This window comes from Nicotiana sylvestris, chromosome 1 (assembly GCF_000393655.2).
Source record: "Nicotiana sylvestris chromosome 1, ASM39365v2, whole genome shotgun sequence".
NCBI classification, from domain to species: Eukaryota; Viridiplantae; Streptophyta; class Magnoliopsida; order Solanales; family Solanaceae; genus Nicotiana; species Nicotiana sylvestris.
The window spans coordinates 91,518,663-91,543,056 of record NC_091057.1 but is presented as its reverse complement, the minus strand read 5'-3'; the positions used below and the strand labels follow the sequence as shown (position 1 = coordinate 91,543,056).

General features: G+C 37.3%; 2 protein-coding genes across 6 annotated transcripts; one reads left to right on the top strand and one right to left on the bottom strand.

Moving 5' to 3' along the window:
• Window positions 1-454: 454 nt before the first annotated feature.
• Window positions 455-4,633, top strand: LOC104239699 (uncharacterized). Of its 2 annotated transcripts, none has more exons than XM_009794413.2 (5): window positions 455-1,103; window positions 1,208-1,759; window positions 2,477-2,716; window positions 2,865-2,956; window positions 3,574-4,633. In XM_009794413.2, exons 1-5 carry the CDS (start codon window positions 1,005-1,007, stop codon window positions 4,358-4,360), a joined length of 1,770 nt encoding a protein of 589 aa, XP_009792715.1. In that variant the 5' UTR covers window positions 455-1,004; the 3' UTR covers window positions 4,361-4,633. The 2 variants fall into 2 exon arrangements, with proteins under 2 accessions (XP_009792715.1, XP_009792714.1); XM_009794412.2 differs by having other exon boundaries at window positions 458-1,103; window positions 2,477-2,734.
• A 222-nt stretch (window positions 4,634-4,855) lies between these two features.
• LOC104239700 (protein SOSEKI 1) lies at window positions 4,856-14,583 on the bottom strand. 4 transcript variants are annotated; one of them, XM_009794414.1, is made up of 7 exons: window positions 14,503-14,583; window positions 11,832-11,974; window positions 11,614-11,683; window positions 10,596-10,699; window positions 6,737-7,364; window positions 6,015-6,119; window positions 4,856-5,184 (listed from the first exon to the last, which is right to left on the bottom strand). In XM_009794414.1, the coding sequence occupies exons 1-7, from the start codon at window positions 14,577-14,579 to the stop codon at window positions 5,016-5,018; spliced, it is 1,296 nt and encodes a 431-aa protein (XP_009792716.1). In that variant the 5' UTR covers window positions 14,580-14,583; the 3' UTR covers window positions 4,856-5,015. The 4 variants fall into 4 exon arrangements, with proteins under 4 accessions (XP_009792716.1, XP_070019376.1, XP_009792717.1 ...); XM_070163275.1 differs by lacking the exon at window positions 14,503-14,583 and adding an exon at window positions 12,546-12,590 and having other exon boundaries at window positions 11,832-11,977; XM_009794415.2 differs by lacking the exon at window positions 14,503-14,583 and adding an exon at window positions 12,546-12,590.
• Between the last annotated feature and the right edge of the window lie 9,811 nt (window positions 14,584-24,394).

Here is a 24,394-nt window from a genome sequence, read left to right as displayed (position 1 = left end):
TTCAAAATAGTACAAAAATCTTTTGCTATCAAAAACTTCCTGGTATGAATGTAAAAGGATGTCAGGTCACCACAATTGAAGAGTCACTATCTTGACTAGGGTCTATGGTTAAATTTTTTCTCCGTCTGTTGGATAAATCGTATCATGAGTGTCATTTATTGAAGTACCCCTTTGTCCTTTAGTTTGGTTTCATTTCTTATGGTATTTTCCAAAAAATATTTTCTGGCCAATTTGTCTCACTATCTAACTCGACTAAAAATTAGAAACTATTTCATGAATAATCAGAGAAAAACGTAAGTGGGAAAAGTAGTTTTTTTTCCTTTTAATGAAAAATAGTTTCCACAAAAAATATTGTGGAAAATTTTGGCCTAGCTAATAAGCAGCGGTGACTACTTACAAATACGAGTTGTCGCCAAAAAATGAACAACAATGCGCATTACGGCCAAGTTAATATAGGTTTTGCTTTGCTGACTTCAGCGTAGCGTAGTATGCTAGGTGGTGAATTGAAATGAAGAAATTCCTCAGTTTATAAAGTTTTTCTAAAATTGATCCCAAAAACTTAGGATCAAAAAATAATCACATTTAATAATTTAGGGAATCCAAAACCGTGCAGTTGAAACAAACAATAGTTGGCAATGTCACGTAGGAGCATACGACCTTTTTAGTTGAATCTTGTCTTTTACTACTGGGCTTCTGGATGTACTCTCTGATATCCGCGCCCATTCCTGATTCCCCTCTCCTCTCTCTTCTTATTTCTGCAACTCTCTGTCAGCTAAAGACCACATCCCCATTTGACACGTGTCCTTCAGCTCTCCCTCCAATGTCACCGTTTTGAGATTCCCCCTCTAAACTCACTCTTCCCCATACTACTCTCAAATCTTGCAGCTGCAATTCCATTTGTTTTCCCCCCGTTTACCCCTTTGCTTCTTACACTGCCATGTTTGTTACTCTTTCTTTGTTCCTTGTGCTTCAGTTTCTGAACTTTCTTCCTCATTGTAATATTAATGGCGTCTCTAACGCCTGGTATTTTGCTTAAACTCTTGCAACACCTCGATGATAAACAAACCAAAGTTGCTGGTGAACACCGCTCTGCTCTTCTTCAGGCAAGCTCCTTTCAAAAGAATAAATTTTACTATTAGGTTCATTTATACATATCTAACACGTTGTTATGGACATTTCTTGATCTTTTATTTAATGGGGGTTTCAGGTTATTAGTATAGTTCCATCACTTGATGATGATCCATGGAAAAGCAGGGGATTTTATCTAAGGGTATCAGATTCTCAGCATTCAGCTTATGTTTCTGTATCAGAAGATGATGTTGAGTTGATACTGAGTGACAAGATCCAACTCGGTCAGTTCATTCACGTGACCCGGCTTGACTCCGGTTCTCCCGTTCCAGTTCTCCGTGGTATCAAGCCGGTTCCCAAGAGGCGTCCATGTGTTGGAGATCCTAAAGATTTGATCTCCAGTGATTTTTTGACTGCCCGCAACCGACCCGACCCGAAAAGGGGGAAGAAGAATGCTGAAGTGAAACGGGTCGAGGCTAAAACCAAGGTTAACAGAGTGGTTGTCAGTGAGGATAGAGATACAAAATCAAGAAGGCAGTCCATTGGAAATGGGAAGATGGAGGGGTTAGAGATGAGGAGATTGAGTTTGGATTCAGTGAGAAAAGGATGGGACCGGAGCCCCGGTGAGAAAAATGGTGCTGGAGCTACACCTAGGTCCAACTCCAAAAGCGGTTTCTCGGGTTCGGATTCTGTAAGTTACCCCACTTGTAGGTTTTTGATGGACTTTTGGCAGAATGTGACTTCATTTATTTTAGGTTTGAGAAAGTTGTAAAGTTTTACTTTTTAGGTGTTAGTTTTGTGCTTTAATGTTGTTATCAACTGCATTATTATTATTATTACTGCTGCGTTTGTTAGGAGGGACCTTTTCTTTTTTCTTTTCCTCTTTTTAGTTCAATGCGCTGATTCAATTATTAAACCTAGCGCAGAAATGGTTAGACAATAATGCACTAGGTTAATTTCACTGTGCTTGTCTGGTTCTTGGTTTGGTTCTTCAAAGAGATCAGATTAATTAAGTTTGTATCTGGATTAGACTTAAACCCTAAAAATGTAGAGGTCTTTCAGTTTGATAGTGGATGGACGGATGGATTGGTTACTGGATCAATCTGTTCATGCTAAATCCTGATGTTGCAACACAATGTTGTAGCTCAAGTTACCTGGCTATTTCGTCACCTTAGAAATGCTAAGAACTGTATCCTGTAGTTACATGGCTTGCTCCTGTATGGCTTCTCATAGTATCTTATAGAATGCGGATAGTGAATTATCAAGAATCATGTTACTGGTGCTGTTTTTATCTGAAGAATCTGAAATTTTAGTTGGTTATTTTATATTGACCAAGTCCTTTAAAGAAAAATATCATGCCTATGTTGTGTTGATTGTGTTTGAATTGGATGAGTCTGATATTTTGCAGCTTCCTTATGTGAAAAAGCCTTCTTTTGACAAAGTTTCAACACCAAGGCATTCAACTGCAAGTATTTCACCACTTACAAACAAGAATATTATTGTCTCGCCAAGATCAGTTACCAAGCCCACTAGAAAAGATTTAGACCTTTTACAAGATGAGACTCTTCCGTGCAATCTGACTAAGGTGGCACTCAGTTTTAAGAATTGGTCTGACTCTAGGATTTCATGGAGTTCACTTCCATCAACGGTGCGTGATCTTGGCAAGGTACATAAAGAATGAAAGTTGTAGTTTTTTAGTCTACCTTGGCAAGGTACATAAGGAATGAAAGTTGTAGTTTTTTAGTCTATGTTAGTGCTTTGCTCGTTTATCAAAGTGCGAATTATAATCTCTTCAGGAAGTTACAAGTTATAGGAATGTCGTGTTTCTGTCTGCTATGCATGCACTAGAAGAAACTGCTGCTGCTGAAGGTGTAATCCAGTGCATGAGGTAAATGGTTCATCTTTTCTTTTTGATGTCTCTACTTACTTCACATGTATTTATATGGATACTTGACTTGAGACTACTGGAATGTAAGCTCTACCTTTTGAGCAGAAAATGAGATACATCATTTATTGGTGTGTATTCATAAATAAATTCCACGAAATGTCTTGTTTGCTTAGCTCTACTATATGGCTATGTGGCCCAATCTTGATTACATACTTTCATTTTCATTCACTACATTTTGCTCCACCCGAGTGCTCATGCTACAATCTTATCTTGCAACAGGTACATAGTTTATAGATGGGTTCCATGCAAGACTGTGTTATAGATGGGTTCCATGCAAGACTATGTGTTAGGGTCAATGTATACCTTTCTTTAATAGTTTCCCATTGGCTCGTGTTATGCACATGAATAATTACCCAAAAGTAGTCATCAGATTTTAAGGGAAACACTCTTCAGGTGTTGTTGCCAACGATTGGTTATTATCTGAATACTGTTTAAAATTGATATTTTGATATAAAATCTCCACTGCGGTGATAGCTTTTTTTTTTTTTTTTTGAATTATGTTCAGTCCTTTAGACATAAAAGGTAAGACACTTTCCTTACCAGCTACCTCTTTACAGTATGTTTGCAGAACTATGTGAATCATGGAAGAAAGTACCTGCTGGACAACTGGTGGAGCAATATTTGAACCTTCATGAAAACATGCAGAAAGCGGCAGCTGTTGTAAAATCATTGGTGATGAGAAGAACTCCTGAAGCAAAAGGCAGTGACAAGTTCTGTCTGCAGAATCCCTTTCCAGAAGTTTGCCATAATTTTACAAATAAGAATGCTGCCTCTTGGATTCAAGCTGCAATTGATTCCGAGCTTTCCAATTTCTGTTTGTTCATAAAGGAAGGCAAGAAGGGGGATTTAGATAATGAGAAGTCTCATTATGTCATATTAGAGAACAATCGTAAGAATAGTGAAGCAGAGAACCAGTCACCTAAAAACAAGCAAAGCCCTAAAACCAATGGGCCATCTGGTCCTGATTCCGGTGGAAGAAGATCAGTATCTCATTCGAAGCAGCGTTTACCAGCTACGAGAAGAACGAATACTGAAAGAGAACAATGGTCCAAAGGGAGTGGGCTGAAGGAGGCTGCAATTTTAGCCGAAAAGCTGCTTGCTTCGTCTCGTGCTTGGTTCTTGAACTTTTTGGAAGATTCTTTGAACAAGGGATTTGGGCTGAATACCGTGGAAGGGAATTCTGAAATTGCAGGTCTTCTTGGTCAGCTGAAAAGGGTCAATCAGTGGTTGGACGACATGGTTAAGTTAGGAAGCCGAGTAGATGAGAGGGTAGAAGGATTAAGAAAGAAGTTATATAGATTTTTGCTTGATCATGTTGACTCCTCCATTCTTGGAGGTAAGTAATCAGCGATGGTTTCAACTACTGATGCCCTTAGATTTAGATATTTCCTGGAAACATGAATATGGTCATTAACACAATACCTAGTTGATTGTCTCATCTTTCTGACTGCTGTAGCATTAACTCAGCAGAGGCTCTAAGAAATTAAGAGAGAGTTGATGTAGCTAGTGATTCAGTATCCAAATGTATAGAAGTTAGCTTCATTGCTTCTTTGAACTGGGGAACTCAACTTAAATCGAAGATTTTCCACATAGACAAGTTTGCTATGTCTCCAAATATTCATTGCCTCCTATGTACATTTGTTGCCTTCAACCATCAAAATTCATTTGTCATTTGGGAAGTTTGAGCTCTTTTTTCTTCTGTTTAACCATCCGGTATCCCTTATCCATCGGCTCGATTAATTTGGTTTGTATGTAGTAGTTTGAGCTTCAGCAATGAGTATAGTTTAGAACTTGAGATTAAGGTTGAAAACCAGAAATATAACTACTGAAAGCAAGTAAAGGAGACGTGACTTCTACATTCTTGAATTGCATGGAATTTTGCCTGTGGACCTTCTTGCTAAAAAATTTACATAGAAGGCTTGTCAAAGTTTTAATAAAAAACTTAATCTAATTCAAAAAGAAGTTGAAAAAGATAATTTAAAAAAATGAAAGCTGGCACTTAATGAGTCAAATAGGTTCCAGAAACAGAATCCACTTTTGATGCATCTTTGGAAGTCTTCTCAGTAGCAGAGGTAACAGAATTAGCACCCTTTGCCAGAGCTTTCATGCCTTTGCAGGATTTCATGTGGGTATGAAGTTTCTCTGGCTTGAATGGCTTTCCACATTGCCTGCAACCACAGTAATAAAATTAATACTGCTGACATATTCTCCTTTTGTCTTTTTTTTTTCTACACAGAAAAAAAAAAATCACATCCAAAGGATTATTTTTTGTCCAAGTGGACTGAAAAGGTCAAAAGTAAAACTAAAAGGTAGCTATTCTAAAAGGTTGCTATTTAAAAATTAGGACAAAAATGTTTGGAATTGTTATTTTTAGTTTAAAAATCCTGGACAAAATAAGAACTGACTAATCTCTAAATAACATCCCTTAGAACGGCTATAGGTGCACTTGCCCCATTAAGTTTTTTATTTAAGGAATAATACTTAGATGGAAGAAGTCTGCAAGATCACTCCAATCCTAGACAGGCAATATCATAAGAATTACAATTTTTCTTTGCAAGAACTAAACACGCAACTCAGAAAAAGCTAGTATGTGATTTTCTCTTCTATTTAAGACTTGGTCGGCAAAGTTGCTCTATATGTGTAAGTGGGACATAACAAATATTAGGAGGAATAATAAAAGTGCGCTCAAGCTATCGCATACACAAAAAGAAAAAACCTATGTAAACGCTTAAACTCAAAAATATTACTTTGTGTATAGCAATAAGTAGAATGTGTTATGGAACTTTGTGTATTTGTGCAAGAATTGTGCCTTTGTAGATTCACGACATAGAACAGAAAAGACAAGAGGTAAAAGGAAAACTACACGAAAAATGTCGTACTCTTCAATTCCCTATGTACGTCTAATTTTAAAGGCACTCAAACTTCAAAATTTTGACTATGATTTTCGATAATGTAATAAGGATATTTTGTTATGTATAGTTGTTGCCAAGGAACTTACGAGCAGTTGGGTCCATTGACTGGCTTGTAATTAGCAGAAACTGATCTACGACTACCAAATTCATTTTTGTTCTTTGACGAACTGTATACCCCATCACAACTTTTCCTGCAATCAAATTTTAAACCACAATTAATTAATGTTAAAGTACTCCATCATTTGACAAAACATTGATTTTTATAAAAAGTACACCCATATGTTATTATGCTCTCAACCTAAAAATATAATCTATTCATTTAAATACAGAAACTGCCAACCGACTACATCAATGTTCGGAAAGAAAAATATAATGTATGCGAAGAAATATGACATCAATGACAAGGATAATATCATTATTGTTCACGTACAATCGCCTTATACTAAAGTGTGCCAATTGACATCCATTCGTCGAAAAATTGCATTATTTATATAGGTAAAAAGAAAATATTTTTTAAGTATATATAATAGATGTTGAAAAATCTTATTTTTTTTATGTGTTTACTTTTTCATATTTTAATACCCTTTAATAAAACTTTTAGTTCTGTCACTGCTCACGATTTCAACTATGTATTATACATTTCGATGAGAGTCGTATTTTGTGATTATACTCTTTTTATATAAACATTCTGATGATCAAGTGACGGGAAAACATTTTTAATTGCACTTAATTAAACCAATCACTAATTACCATAAGAAATTAAAAAGGAAGTTGATACATAAGTGAAAATGTAAATGCAAAAGATTACCTTCCATTAGTATGTTGATGCTGTTGATTCCAAGCAGTGCCAAAAATCCTTTGAGATCCTCCAACTTTCTCAGCTTTACAAATCTCAGATGAAAAGCTCACTGCTTTTTCACCAGAACTACTAAATGAAGGCCTATTTTTTCGGATTGGAATAATTCCAGAATCATTAGTATCCACAGCTCCGCAAGTGATCAAATTCCTGAAAATACTTGAAGCTCCATTTGAATAGCTTCTACTCTTATCAAAACTTGGATTTTTTGATGGCTTTTCTGAACTAGGAGTAGTAGTAATCTTTTCTCCATTTTCTTTAACATGATCTTCTGTTTTCTTCTTGGTTTTCTTTGAGCCAAATGAAGAAGAAGAGGAAGAAAAAGAAGAAGAATTGTTCTCAAAGTTGTTAACTTTTTCTGGTTTCGTTTTGTTTTCTGAATCTTTTTCTTCTTCTTCTTGGAGTTTTGGTGAATCTGTGGTGAGTGTGGAAGTTTCAGAAGCAATATTTTGAGATTCTTCTTCAATCTCTGATGGGGTTTTCTTTGATGAATCCATGAATGGATCTTGAATATGATCTTCTTGATTGGTTTGATCCTTTTGCATGGTTGCTAGTACTCCTTTTTCACCACATGAAACATCTGCAAAATTTTAAAACATTTATAAAGAGAAATTCAGCTTATACTTTCTTGAATGGAAGGGAATTTTGTGAAAGGGAATTTTGAGATTTGACTTTAAGACTGATTGATTGGTCGACAACTATTCAATAAATCAATGGATTTGCATTTTTGGAAGTGATTGTAATAAGTAAAACACGTAAACTACTACTGATTTTGAATGCCTTTTCCAAAACTAAAATGAACTAAATATATGCTAAGCAATTCATTTAATGAGAAGAGATACAGGAGTTATTGTACTATGTGCTTAATTACATGTATCATGCTCCCATTACAAATTTTAATTCGATTAGGACTTATACATTCTGCATATTTGTACCCTTTGAAAACATTAGAAAATGACTAATTACAAGTGGGAAAAGGAAAAATGGTTGGTTATTTAGCAATGAAGAATGGGAAAATTGGGTGTGTGCGGGGGGGGGGGGGGGGGAGGGAATGTAACTTTTATCCGCTCCCAAAAATAATAGCGTACAAAATATATATTATTTTCTAGTTTGCTGAAACTATATATATATATATTTTATATACTTTTCAACTAGAAAATGCAATTAGTTTCAGTAAACTAGTCAGTTTTGTATTTAGTGATAAAACTAATCGAATCTACACAGTAATGCAACATGCAAGTGAATTTGTGATGAATGTGGAGAGGAAATGAGATGAAGAAGAAAACACTGTTTTATCGATCTAAGAAGAAGAAGAAGAAGAAATACACGTGTGGGCTCTTATATAAACACCCACTTCTAACCGCCTATAACAGCCTTTCCACATTAGGACAAAGCTTTCTAAAGCTGTACACTTAGGCCCCTTAACTTATCCTATATACAATTGATATGTATCTCAATACTCCCCTTCAAGCTGGTGAGTGAAACACATCAAGCACACCAAGCTTGGACAAGAGGAAGTGATGTTGTGCTAATCCTAGACCCTTGGTCAATAGGTTAGCCTGCTGTAAACTAGTAGAGATATATCGTGGTGCTAATTGTTCAGCTTTGATTTTTTCTCGAACAAAATGACAATCTATTTCTATGTGTTTGGTCCTCTCATGAAAGATGAGATTGGATGCTATTTGTAAGGCTGCCTTACTGTCACAATGCAGGGGAACTGGTTGATGAACATGAACCTGAAGTTCCTTTAATAGTCCCAGAAACCAAGTAATTTCTGCTGCTGCTGCTGCTAGACTTCTGTATTCAGCCTCTGCAGAACTTCGACTCACAGTCTGCTGCTTCTTGGACTTCTAGGAAAGCAGTGAATTCCCCAATTTGATGATGTATCCTATGATTGATCTTCTGGTATTTGGGCAGGAGGCCCAGTTAGAATTACAATAAGCTGATATGTTTTCGATAGGACCAGCACTTAACAAAATTCCAAGCCTAGGAGCTGATTTCACATATCTGACTACACGTAATGCTGCATTCCAATGGGATTGTTTGAGGTGTTGCATGAATTGGCTAAGCACTTGAACTGCAAAGCTGAGGTCTGGTCTAGTGATGGTTAAGTAGAGTAGCTTCCCAATAAGTCTTTGATAGCTTCCAATGTCTGCCAGTTCCTCATACCCTTTGACACCTACATGCTTGTCATAGTCAATTGTAGTCAATTTCTGATTAAGTTCAATGGGAGTAGAGATTGGTTTGACTGCTGCAAGGCCAGCTTCTGAGATCAATTGCAAAGAATACTTTCTTTGTGTGAGCAGTATCCCTTCCTTTGATCTCAGAACTTCTATTCTAAGGAAATAACGAAGTTCTCCTAAGTCCTTCACCTTGAAAGAGCTATGTAAAGTCTGTTTAACCTCCTCTATCAACTCTGCATTGCTGCTAGTTATAAGCAAATCATCCACATATACTAGGATTATAACAATGTCAGAACCTGTCTTCTTGGTGAATAGAGAGTGATCATGAGCACTTTGAGAGTATCCAGCTTCCAATAAAGCATCAGTAAGTTTAATGTTCCATTGCCTTGAGGCCTGTTTGAGGCCATATAGAGATTTCAACAGCTTGCACACCTTGTTCTCCCCTTGTTTCTGGAAACCATGTGACAAATCCATATAGACTTCCTCATATAGGTCTCCCTGTAAAAAGTCATGTCCTCTCCCTACTAGAATAGTGAGTGGTTTTCTATGAGTATCAATGACACCTAAAGACCTCTGACTTTCCTCTTGAGTTACTATGACATAGGCCTCATTAACAGTCACAACAGGCCTCTTAGCCAACACATTACTCCTTATGTTGCTATAACTTTTATTTAGTCCCATAAGGAACTGCAGCAAACGTTGAGATCTTAGGTGTTCTATTGAAGGTCGAGCTTCTTCACAGTCACATAAAGACAGTGGTACTAACACATCCAATTCATCCCACAAGTCCTTTATTTTTGAAAAATAGCTAGTGACAGAGTCAGTACTTTGTCTTAGGGTTGCGATGGCTGTCCAGAGGTGATAGATACTCATCAAATCTGATCGATCAAATCTCTCTTGGAAATCATTCCACACTTTTCTTGCATTTGAGGCATAAACAATGCTTGGCATCAATTCGCTTGACACAGTGCTCCCAATCGAAGATAACACGATTGCACTATATTTTTCCCATTGTTCAGCCAATTCTCCTTTGTATCTACTTTTTACACAAGTTTCGTCCACAAACCCTAGCTTGCCTTTTTCCCGGAGTACCAATTTCATTGCTCTACTCTATAGGGTATAGTTATCTGGTCCTGTGAGTTTGAGCGGTATTAGGACAAGTCCTGGAGTATCTGAGGGTTGTAAAAACAACAGATGATTGTGATCTAAGGATGCAACTTCATTTTCCGCCATTGTTATCTGAAAATCAGCTTCGTCGGAGCTACGATTTACTATATTTTGCTTGAATCTCGACAGATTACGATAACCGCTTTGATACCATGTTAAAACTAATCGAATCTACACAGTAATGTAACATGCAAGTGAATTTGTGATGAATCTGGAGAGAAAATGAGATGAAGAAGAAAATACTATTTTATCGATCTAAGAAGAAGAAGAAGAAATACACGTGTGGGCTCTTATATAAACACCCACTTCAAGCCACCTATAACAGCCTTTCCACATTTGGACAAAGCTTTCAAAAGCTGTACACTTAGGCCCCTTAGCTTACCCTATATACAATTGATATGTATCTCAATATTTAGCCTAAAAAATTAGGAGGGAGGGGGAGGAGGAGGGGGTGTACTTGCCTTTAGAAACTTCGGATCCTTTAAGGACATATTCATTGTCGGAGATAGGAGTAATGAGATCTTCATCCAACAAGTCTTGCCATACATATCCTGTCTTGTATTTCCTGCATCACATTTTTGACTTCCTCATTTTTTCTATTTTTAGGAAATATCATAACTTCCGAATCATACATATCTCTCCACGACATATGCACAATATTTTGTTAGATTGATCTAGAGATGCTGATTTTGATTCTCAATCGCATAAGAATCATAACATTAAATTTTAATTACTTGTAAATGAGCATTGTGCTTCAATTTTGATTTTTCTACGCAAGATACAAATATACAACTATACCACACAATAATACACTCAACACTAGCTGAATTCTTTTAACAAGGTACTACCTCCGCAGTGGTGGAGATGGAATATCTGCTAAGGGGTTCAAAATAAAAAATGTTAAAAAATTAAAAAGGAATATGACCAACGGGAAATTGAACTAACAACTTCAAGGAGATTTTGAATCCCCTTGACGATCACTGTGCTATAATTTTACGTTATGGCAAGAAGTTCAAAATATAATATAAAAGCACAAAATAAATTTTTCCTTATATTTACAATGTAATTTTTCGGCCTATTTATAAAAGTATTTATCTATACTACTACCATTTATCTTACTCTTAAATGTCTCACTCAATTAACATTCTACTAAGTGGAGCAGTAAGAATGAACTTGAAAAAGAAATAAATTAACGGTTGTAATTTTCTAAAATGCCATACTCCCATATTTTTTTATCAAACTCAATTTGGAAAAACGACGAATAATATGTACTGGACTAGTGGACTTAATATAAAAATGAATTCCGAGTAAATTAAAACACCTTAAAACTAATGACTTTTAAGTATGAAACAAAATGAAAAAGAAAAACCACGGGTGTTCATGTATTTTTATTTTGACAGAAGAACACTAAGTTTTAAGCTAACAACTCAACGAGCAATCAATTTTTCATGAGATTATATTATAAAACTTGCCACTAACCTCTTGTATGACCAAGCAAAAGATTCAGGCATGTCTTTTCCTCGCAATTCTCCCAACCATCTCTTAACATCTATAATTATCCAATCATTGAAGAAAACCCCATTAATCAAAGCTTATATATATCAAATCATTTTAATATGTACTCCTATCTTCATTTCGAGTGAAAAACAAAAAAAATTAAAATTAATTTATAGTATATAATTAATTATAGAACAAACCTCGGAGACGAATGCCATTTCTAGAAAAATGATGAACTCTGATAAGATGAGGATGTTCAATACGACCTTTTCTACTGAGAAAATATATGATGTGAAGTCTTCTAACTTCTGCACCTCCTTGAGTTTGTGCTTCCATTAATCTTCTGCTAATTTTACGTACAACCAAAGTTAAACAAAACAAAAGTTCTTCTTTCTAGGCATGCTATTATAATAATATTAAGAAATTCAAGAAATTAATAAATAATTAAAGTATCAAGAATATGAGACAAATCTCTGTCTCTATGCCGGCCTGCTCAAACAAAAGAAAGAAAAACAAAAAAGCGAATAACGAATTTTATCGTGCTTAACCAAGAACTTTAACTAATATAATAATTAAACATGTTGCAGTGCAGGCTTCGTAGTTTAATTTATATATTTATAGTATTTGAAGATGGAAAGTCATTGAAATGATGAAAATTCTTACACACTAATCAAAATGATCATTGGATTTGGAGATTACCTTAATGTTTTGTTTCTTTTGATTTGAAGAAAGAAAGAGAAAGAGTGGTGTGTTTTTGATGCTATGATCAATAAAAATAAAAAAATAGATCTAGAGCTTCTAAACCATATAGAAGTAGAAAAATTAGGTATTCCAAGAAAGTTTTTATCTGATTTCCCGCGATATGCTCAACTTATACAAATGAAATACATATATAAACTCATATATACACGTACTTGAGGGTGTGTTGAGGGGTGAGGGTGTTGCAGCTTTTGACCATCTTTTTGTTCTACCTAGAGAAACTTTCTTTTATCCATAATTTTGCAATGATATATATCATGACTACTAGTGTATTTTTGGTTAACAAACTTTTTTTGGTTCAATATTTAATTCCATATTATCCACGCCAAAAAGAACTTTCTTTTTTAAGATTTCCTATGCCTATGATAGGATTTGTGTATAAATTATTTTCTTTTCTATTTAAACTTTTTGTGTAAATCTTATATAGGACAATATCTAAATGAGATGATTTAAAATAGAAGTAAGAACATGGTCAAAATAATATTTATTTATTTTCTATTATGTGACACTATTTCATTTTAGCTAAGACCTTTCCTTATATAGCCTTTCTGTAAGAAATTCCTTGTATAGCTTTTTATCCTTCAGGATTTTGTAATTAATAATAATAGCGGAAAAGGATATGTATTAGCTTCGTGTTGTCAATGGAAAATCCTAAGGAATTTGGGGTTTCCTATGGTTTTATTTTCAGCCTCGTATTTAGGACTATGGGGATCTAATATTCTCTTTTTGCTTTTTTGTGGTTTGAAAATTAAAATGAAGATTCTGGTTATTTAATTAAAATGACCAACTAATTCTCTTCAACTACACCTATCTTTTTAAGTAGAAACCAAGAAAAGAAATAATAGAAAAGGAACGTACATAGAACAAACTAGAAATCATAATTAATAAATCATAAAGCCATTACCAGCCATTTGTAAGGTTTCTACACAAGTATGGGAAAAGTTAAAAAAAAATGCTTCCTTTTATATTAAATAAAATAGAAAAAAAAACAAAAGAAATCTAAATAAGCTAAACGATTGAGACTAAAACACTCTCGCTTGTTACGTAAAATAGCAAGAGTTGGGTAACCTAATTGACTTTTTTCTTAATGATGTGTAACAACATTTCCTTATATTTCTAGCTACATCTTTCTTTTTACATTATCTTCTAACTCATTAAATAATAAAATGAATTGTTCGTGGCCATTGTTTTTCTATAGGTTTCTAATGGTTTGTTAAATTTGTTATAATCTTAAATCAAGAAGAAATAATTAATGAGAGAGAAGTTCAGTGAACAACCAATCAAAACAGAAATTTTCTCTAATAAGAAAATTGAGTGTTGACTTTTTCATAATGTGGTTATCCACAAAAGCCAAGTCTTCTTCCATTAACTTCCTAAATGCAAACCATCCAATTTTATTTCTATTTAAAGATAGAGTTTTTCATTTTTATGCAAGAACTAACATTGGAGAGAAGGCTTTTTTGCGACTTCTTTTTCGTGTACGTATTTCCCATTTCCTCCGAATAAATAGGGAAATAGTTATATACTTATTTTACGCTTTCAAGGTTTGACAATAAACCAAAAACAAAGACTAAAGAGCTAATCTTTATTATGGCACATTGGAAATTCATAATACGTAAATTTCCTTATAAAGCCGGAGAACTCATATCCCAAAATTAGTTTTTTGTACATGTGGCAATGGTCTTAAATTATAAACGGCATTTCTTATACGACAAGCCAAAAACAAGAATATACTTCATTCCCTTCCAAAAAATCCGTCAAAAGCAAAAACACAAACCAGAAATGTCCCCGAGGGCAACTAAGATCTAAAGTTTATGGGTTTTGATTTTTCATATATGAGCTCGCAGTTAAATATTTTTATATATTTAATAAACTTTTTAGTACAAATATGGAATTTACATAGAGCCACTAGGTTCGTCTACTCGTATATTATATTCTAGCTCCGCCCCTCTTCCTCCACCCCCAAGTCCCCAACCCTCGGAAAATCAAAAGAGATAGCAGAAGGAACAAAGTTAACCTTGAGCAAAAAGGGTGATAAGAAGCATAATGAAAATAATAAATAAGTTAATATCTGAAAAAATAAAAACCATGAGTGTAACAGCTTATTCTTACATTTCTCTTTCAATTGTAGTTCCAGAAAACAAGAGCTTCTGAGCATGAATTGAACTTGAGGATATATGATGTTTCATTTTTTTATAGGCACCAATTAGTAGCTGTTGGGATGTAAATTATCATACCTTATAACTTATAAAAATTAAAGTGTCATTGTTTTCGGTAACTATGGGGACTCACTTGATGTTGAAACTTAATCTAAAGCTTAATTAGTAAAAGAAAATACATTAATTATAACGAAAACTAGAAGTCTGCGTGCCGTTACAGCTGAGAAATAGGGGTTGTTCATTGGGCCTTCTACTTTCGCTACGAAAACGATGTCGTATTGTAGAGATTATGTAGGTTTTGAATATAGGGATTATGATTATGATATCAAGCCATGTCATCTACCTTCATTATCTCTTTTTTAATTGGATTTTAATGTTAAGGTTTGGTTTGGTAGTTACGATTCAGATAAATAATTACTCATATGATAACAACTTAACAACAAATTGATGGGATTAGGCTAGCTAGGGTCTCGATGGAGGGAAGGTAAGCATTTCATATAGTTATACATTATTGCCTCCCCCCCTTCATTTTTATGAGAAATAGTTTTGTTTTGAAAATGGGTATTTTATGCTTTTGGTAGGGTTGTGTTTCTATGATATATTCCAATCTCAATTATTACATGCTGTTAGTACAGCCAAAAAAAAATTGTTGTTTCAATTCAAATTAGAGATAAAATGGGCCTAAAGAGATAGGGATCTCTTAATGGTGTGATGCTTTTTAGGGAAAAATCGTGTGGACTTAACTCAAAGCGGACAATATCATACCAGGTTAAGAGTATCATTGGGCCATTTTAGCCCAACAAGAATTATCAGATCCCAGGTTCAACGGAAAGAGTATGTCGATGGCAGAGTGATGGTGCGAGACTCGGTTTGGAGATACACACACATAAAGAAGCTAGTTGTGGACTTCGATTGCCCATAAATACTCTAACAATGATGTTGGCACACAGTGAATCTCGAAAATTGACCCGTGGATCGTGGTAATAGGCCACGTGGAACTGGTTTGAGGTAGAGACCCATGGATTATGGTAGTGGACCACGTGGAACTTAGTTCGGGGGGAGATAGTTAGGTATGCGAACAAAGTCCCACATTGGTAGCTGAAAAGAATAAGAGTATACTTATAAGGTATATGGCTCTCTTAATGGTTTGAGGCCTTGACACGACCCAAAACCAAACCGTCGTGATAGCGCCAATCATAGAACTAGGCAAGCCAACTACTCAACCATTTCAATACAATAAAAGCTTTGAAAAATACGGAAGCAGTTAATATTTAAGGAAAACCTATAAAAGTAGAATAAAATTTGTAACTCAATACAAATTCTCTCCCAAATCGAGGTGTCACCGAGTGCATGATCATCTATACAGGGATATAGTCTAATACAACGTCTAGAGAATAATGAATGAAACGTAAATGAAGATAGGGAGGGAGAGTTAAGCTCTGCGAATGCCAAGCAGCTACCTCGATAATCTCCGAAATCCGGATTCCTCAACTCAGCAACCGTCGTGATCGGAAGCACGTGGATCTACACACGAGGTGCAGGGTGTAGCGTGAGTATAACCAACTCAATAAGTAACAAATCTAACCTTTGGACTGAAAGTAGTGACGAACTCAACCGATACAGTTCATTATAGAATTAACAGTACAGAAAACGTAGACATGCTTTCAAGTTCAACAATTAAACTCAATACCAGTAAGGTAGATCAATTCTGAATGATATGAAGAATATAACTTCTATACTTCTACATGCCAATGCATATGTTGTATGTGATGCACCATGCTGAAAGCCTCGCGTGCTCACACTCTTGAAATGCTCAATCAATCAATATTGTATATGGCCAATCCGACCCCCGGAAGATCCATCCCGAAAATATATACATCAACTGACAGTCAGTCACTCAGTACTGAGTAGGGCCAATCCAGCCCATGGGGAAGATGTATCCCCAGGTATAAATGCTTCGGACATGATCCATGTCCAGGGAAGATCTATCCCTCAATATAAATCAACTGCACTCACTGGGAGTGTGTGTAGACTCCGGAGAGGCTCCTTCTGCCCAAGTGCTATCATAAGCCAGATCTGGGCATAAATCAGTAAAACCTACTACGGCGTGCAACCCGATCCCATAAATGTCACTCATAATCAGGTCCTCGACCTCACTCAGTCATCAATCTCTCCAATCTCTCTCTCTCTCTCACGGGCTCACAATGTCATGAAACTAGCTCAAAAATGATGTATGATGTATTAATAAATAGCAACAGAGATTGAGATATGATATGTAATGAATGAATATGACTGAGTACGGAATTTAAATAAAATTAATATGTCAACAGCAAGAAACGACCACTATGGGTCCCAACAGTACCAGCACATAGCCTAAGCATGATCTCTAGCATGATTGATAGCTCAATTATTTTATCGCATGATGAAAACACGGATATCAACAAGCTAAACCCACTATACAGTTCCATGGAATCGACCAAGTCACAACTCTCATGCTCGCACGCCCGTCACTTGGCATGTGCATCACCTCAACACTTATTATATAATACATAATTCAGGGTTTCGAACCCTCAAGGCCAAGTTTAGAAGTGTTACTTACCTCAATCCGAGTAAATCTCTACTCCAACACACCTTTGCCTCGCGAAACGGCCTCTGAATGCCTCGACTCTATCCACAAACAATTCGATGCAATCAACACGAGCCAAAGGAATCAGTTCCATAAGAAAATACGAAGCTTTAAATCAAAAGTCAAAAAGTCGGTCCCCGGGCTCACGTATCAAAATCGGGTAAAAGTCACAAAATTCAAACACCCATTGAACCACGAGTTCACCATATCAAAATTACTCAAAACCATACCAAAATCCCAATCAAAACCTCAAAATCTAGCCTAAGAACTTCTCTTAGGTTTTCTTAATTTTTCACCCCAAATCACAAATTTAATGATGAAATCAAAGGCAAAATCATGGAAATTAATCAAAACTAGGTAGGAATCACTTACCCCAAACACCCACGCGAAAATCTCTCCAAAAATCACCTTCCACCGAGCTCCCAAATCAATTTTTGTGTCATGAACTCCAACTCTCGTTTTGAACATTTAAATTTGCCCAGTTAAACCTTCATCGCGAACGCAGCCATCCTCCCGCGTTCGTATAGCACAAACCAGCCGGACCCTCAAACTTACTCTTCGCGAACGCAGTGACCTTCCCGTGAATGCATACCTTTTCCTCCTCCAAACTATGCGTTCATATCTCACCTCACGCGATCACAAAACACAAACGCGTGACGCCCAACTGCCCTCATCATCTCTTCGCGAACATGGCATTGCCCATGCGTTCGCGACTCACATCCTAGCCACACCCACGCGAACGTGGACCTTCATTCGCTAATGCATAGAGCAAAATACCACTGCCCCAAACAAGCCTACGCGATCGTGGACCTTCCCATGCGATGCATAGGAGGAAACCAGTAGTCTTCAAATGAAATGCCAAGTCCAAAATTGATCCGTTAACCATCGGAAACTCATCCGAGGCCCCCAGGCCCTCAACCAAGCATACCATCAAGTCCCAAAATATCATACAAACTTAGGCGAGCCCTCAAATCACCTCAAACAACATAAAAAACACGAATCACACATAGATTCAAGGCTAATGAACTTTGAACTTCCAATTTTTACAAATGAAGCCGAAACCTATCAAATCAAGTTCGATTGACCCCAAATTTTGCACACAAGTCACAAATAACACCACAAACCTAATCCAACTCTTGGAATCCCAATCTGACCCCGATATAAAATCCCACTCTCGGTCAAACTTTCCAAATTTTCAACTTTCGCCATTTCAAGCCTAATTCAATTATAGACCTCCAAATCACAATCCGGACACGCTCCTAAGTCCAAAATCATCCAATAGAGCTAACGGAACTGTCAAAACTCCATCCAGAGTTGTTTATACATAAGTCAACTTCCGCTCAACCTTTTCAACTTAAGCTTCCAACCTGAGACTAGGTGTCTCAATTCATTTTGAAATCCCTCTGGACCCGAACCGACTAACCCGACAAGTCATATAACAAGTGTAAAGCACAAAATGAGCAGTAAATGGGGGAACGAGGCTACAAATCTCAAAACGACTGGCCAAGTTGTTATATCCTCCCCCTTTTAAACAAACGTTCATCCTCGAATGGGTCTAGAAACATACCTAGAGTGTCAAATAGGTGTGGATATATGCTCCGCATCTCCCGATCGGTCTCCTAAGTAGCCTCCTCAATTAGCTGACCTCTCCACTGCACCTTCACTGAAAGTATATACTTTGACCTCAACTTTTGAACCTGCCGATCCAAAATGGCCACCGGCTCCACACCGTAAGTCAAATAACCATCTAACTGAACCATACTGAAATCCAAAATCATGAGACGGATCACCGACATACTTCCAGAGCATAGAAACATGAAATACTAGGTGGCAAGGCAAGTTTGTAAGCCACTTCTCCAATCCTCTAAAATACCTCAAATGGCCTAATATACCGATGGCTCAACTTGCCCTTCTTCCCGAACCTCATAACACCTTTCATGGGCAAAACCTTGAGCAAGACCTTCTCCCCAACCATGAATTAAACATCACGAACCCTCCTATTGGCATAATTCTTCTGTCTAGACTGCGCCGTGCAAAGTTGATCCTGAATCAATTTTACCTTGTCCAAAGCATCCTGAACCAAGTCAGTACCCAATAGCCTAGCCTCACCCGGCTCTAACCAACCTACCGGAGATCGACACTGCCTCCCATACAAAGCCTCATACAGAGCCATCTAAATGCTCGACATAGCTATGGTTGTAAGAAAACTCTACGAGTGGCAGAAACTGATCCCATGAACCCCCAAAATTATTGATACACGCACATAGCATATCCTTCAATATCTGAATAGTACGCTCGGATTGTTCGTCCATCTGAGGGTGAAATACTGTACACAACTCAACCTAGGTGCCCAACTTTCGCTGCACCACTCTCCAATACTACGATGTAAACTACGTGCCCCGATCTGAAATGATGGACACTGGCACACCATGAAGGGGAATAATCTTGTAGATGTAAATCTTGGCCAACCTCTTTGAAGAATAAGTAGTCCTAGCTAGAATGAAATGTGCCGACTTGGTCAGTCGATCTATAATCACCCAAATAGCATCAAACATCCTCGAAGTCCGTGGAAGCCCAACTACAAAATCCATGGTGATCCACTCCCACTTCCACTTTGGAATCTCTAGCCTCTGAAGCAATCCGCCTGGTCTCTGATGCTCATACTTTACTTGCTGACAATTAAGGCACCAAGCTACAAACCCCACTATATCTTTCTTCATTCTCCTCCACCAATAATGCTGCCTCAAGTCCTGGTACATCTTCGCGGTACCCAGATAAATGAAATACCACAAACTATGGGCCTTCTCAAGAATCAACTCACGTAATCTATCTACATTGGGCACACATATTCGACCCTGCATCCTCAACACCCCACCATCCCCAATAGTAACATCACTGGCATCACTGTGCTGAACCTTGTCCTTGAGGATAATGAATGCAAGTCATCATACTGGCGCTCTCTGATGCGATCAAATAAGGAAGACCGAGAAACCACACAAGCTAGAACCCGACTGGGCTCCGAAACATCTAATCTCACGAATTGGTTGGCCAAGGCATGAACATCAACTGCAAGTGGTCTCTCACCAGCATGAATACATGCAAGGCTACCCATACTCATTGCCATTCTACTCAAGGCATCGCCCACCATATTGGTCTTTCCCGGATGATACAAAATAGTGATATCATAGTCCTTTAGCAGCTCCAACCATCTCCGCTGCCTCAAATTTAGATCCTTCTATTTGAACAAGTGCTGGAGACTCCAATAATCTGTAAATACCTCACAAGACACACCATAGAGATAGTGCCTCCAAATCTTCAATGCATGAACAATGGAAGCCAACTCCAAATCATGAATAGGGTAGTTCTTCTTATGGGGCTTTAACTAACGTGAAGCATAAGCAATAACTCTATCCTTCTTCATTAAAACACACCCAATACCAACCCAAGAAGCATCGTAATATGTTGTATAAGAGGTTGAAGCTGAAAGAAAAACTAGAACTAGAGCTGTGGTCAAGGCAGTCTTAAGCTTCTGAAAGCTCTCCTCGTACTCATCTGACCACCTGAAAGGAGCATCTTTTTGGGAAAATTTGGTCAAGGCAATGCAATAGACGAGAAATGCTCCACAAAGCAATGATAATAACTAACCAACCCAAGAAAACTCTGAATCTTCGTAGCTGAGGATAGTCTAGGCCAACTCTGAACTGCCTCTATCTTCTTTGGATCAACCTTAATCCCCTCACTGGACACTACGTGCCCCAAGAATGCCACTGAACTGAGCCAAAACTCATATTTGGAGAGCTTGGCATAAAGCTTCTCCTCCCTCAATCTAGGCAACACAATCCTTAAATGCTGGGCATGCTCCTCTTGGCTACGAGACTATACCAAGATATCGTCAATGAATACTATGACAAACGAGTCGAGATAAGGCTGAAATATACTATTCATTAGATGCATGAATGTTGCTGGGGCGTTGGTCAGCCTAAAAGATATCACAAGGAACTCATAATGACCATAACAGGTCCAAAATGTTGTCTTTAGAATATCTGAGTCCCGAATCTTCAACCGCTGATAACCAAACTTGAAATCAATCTTAGAGAACACCCTCGCTCCCTAAAGCTAATCAAATAGATCATCAATGCGCGACAAATTATACTTGTGCTTGATTGTAACTTTGTTCAACTGCCTATAATCAATGCACATCCGTATAGTACCATCCTTCTTCATTATAAACAGAACTGGTGCACCCCAATACGACACACTAGGCCTAATAAACTCCTTATCAAGAAGTTCCTAAAGCTGCTATTTCAATTCCTTCAACTCAGCTGGTGCCATACGATAAGGAGAAATAGAAATGGGTTGAGTTCCTGGCATCAAGTCAATACCAAAGTTAATATCCCTGTCGGGCAGCATGCCCGACGGGCCTACAGGAAACATATCCAAAAAATCTCGCACCATTGAAAAAAAATCAATAGTAGGGGTATCAACACCAATATCCCTCACAAAGAACAAATAAGACAGACATCTCTTCCCAACCATCCGTTGGGACTTCAAATATGAAATCACTTTGCTGGGAGAAAAGTCTAGAGAACCTCTCCACTCGATCCTTGTCAACCCTGGCATCGCAAACGTCGTGGTCTTAGCATGATAATACAGAATAACAAGATACAAAGACAACCAATCCATACCCAAGATCACGTCAAAAACGACCATACTAAGGAGAAAAAGATCAACTCTAGCCTCTAATCCCCCAATAGTCACTACACACAACTGATATACACGGCCTACAATAATATCACCTACCGGCATAGATACATGAACAGATGAAACTAAGGACTCACGGGAATATCCAGATAATTAGAAAAATACGATGACACATATGAATAAGTGGAACCAGGGTCAAATAATATAGAGGCATCCCTGTGGCATACTGAGACAATACCTGTGATCACTGTGTCTAAAGCAATGGCATCTGGTCTGCCAGGAAAGGCATAGAACCTGGGCTGGCCGCCACCTGATCAGCCTCCCCCTCTAGGGCGACCCCTAGCTGCCTGAGCTCCACCCCAAACTGGTTGGGCGGGTGGTGAAGTAACTGGTGCTAAAGTCGTAGTCTGACTCCTCTACTGAGCTGGACCTCCCGAGAGGCAGAGACAATGCCTCTTGATATGACACAAATCTCCACACTCAAAACAACCTCTCCCTATGAATGACGGTGAGTACTAAGACGGACACCGAGAACCAGAATAACTATCAAAAGGGCCTGGTACAAATAAACCCTGAGCTGATGGTGCATGAGATGAACTTTGAGCTAGAAGGGCACTAAGAGATGTGTGGCCCTGATGTGCACTGTATGAACCATGGTCGGATAATGCTTCACGGTGAATTGGACGATCTATCTGGGTATGCCTATATGGACATCCCCTGCTGTGGTAGAACTAACCCCCCAGAAGGAACACCGCTCAAATCCCCCGATCCACGAGGCCTCTTGGCCTCCTTCTCACCTCGGTCTTGACTACAAACCATCTCTATCTGCCGAGCAATATCACCAACCTAGTCAAAAGTAGCACCAGATACCCTCTACCTAGTCATAAGCAACCGCAGTTGATATGTGAGGCCATCATTGAACCTCCTGATCCTCTCCCTATCAGTGGGAACTAACCAAACTGCGTGACAAGCCAACTTAGAAAACCTCATCTTGTGCTGCATCACAGACATGCCATCATGGCGTAGCTGCTCAAACTGCGGTATAAACTTCTCCAAAAAGAGATCGGAGAACTCCTTCCATGTAAGTGGTACTGCACACTACTAGAAAAACGCTAATTTCCGACTGAAATATTTTGTCGGAAATCTCCGACGGAATTCGTTGGAATTTTCAAAAAAATATTTCATATATATTTTTAAAATTTTTTCGATCACATTTCTGACCAAATCGGTCGCAAATTTTGGCGGAAAAATTATTTTGACTGGTTTGACTTTATTTCCGACCGATTTGGTCGGTAGTTTTTTAAAAAAAATTAAAATAATAATTCCGACCGAATCGGTCGGAATTCTTTTTTACAAACCCTACAACCCCCTCCCCAAAAAACAGAAGCTTAGTTTTCATTCTCTCATATATCCCTCTCGTCCCCAAGGTCTTCTCATTTTTCTCCCCCCTCCCAAGCTCGTATGTTTGCCCTCTCTCTCGTTTTCTCCTCCATTCTCCCTCTCCTTCCTCCTCCCTTTACCTCTTAATTAATTATTTTTTTCTTTGTTTTGCAGGTGCAGCTCGCGTGGTCATCGTCGGCAGCGGCGACAACAACTCCTCAGTCGATGTCTCCGACATCTTTTCCATCGAGGTAAGTGTTTCGTTGAACCACATTAAGTATTAGAAATCTCATTGTTTGATTGATAATAGAATTTGTTTGGTAATAATTATGAAAATTAGCATTAACAAAAACAAAATAATATACCTATAGAGCCTTTTTTAGAATGATATAAATGAGTCAATGAGTCTTTACTGTTATTTTTTGAGAGGTTGATATAAAATTTCACAAGTTCTTTAAAGGTTTTGTTATTTGATTTCTAGGAATTTTATGATCTTTGTGTTTACGTGTAACAAGTTTTCTCTATTGGTCTTTATTGCTGAAATATTTGCCATGTGTTATGCTTAGAATGTTGGTACGGGTTTTTCATCATATTCTTTGACTTTGATAGTCTTGTAATTTTTCGGCATTTTTAATTTCCTTGAATTTTCTTGTACATTTCCTAGTTTTATGTACTTTAAGACTTTAATCTAACCTTAAGGTTCTTTAACCACCTCCTCACTACAAAACAATTGTACTGATTTTCTAGAAATCTAAGAAAGGTGTGTGAAGCTGTAATTAACAGAGAATGGAGGTTTGTATAATACTGTTTAAACCGCTAGTTATAACTAGTTGATGGTAGTCAAACCATGGTATCATAAAGAACTTTCTTTTCGCCATGTCCTCTGATTCCATTTGGAGTAGCTGTATCCTTCTATTTCATTTCATTATTCCACATTGATAGTTGTAAAGATTGTGAAACTACATACTATGTGTAGGGATACTCTTAATGGTTTGAGGGCTTTCGAGGAGAAAATGACTGATGAAGATTAATTTTTCCAAAAATTATAATCAAAGAAACATATAAAATAATATAGTAATATTTCTATATTAACTTTTTAGAATGATATTAAATTTAATTTTTTCAATTTCAACATTAA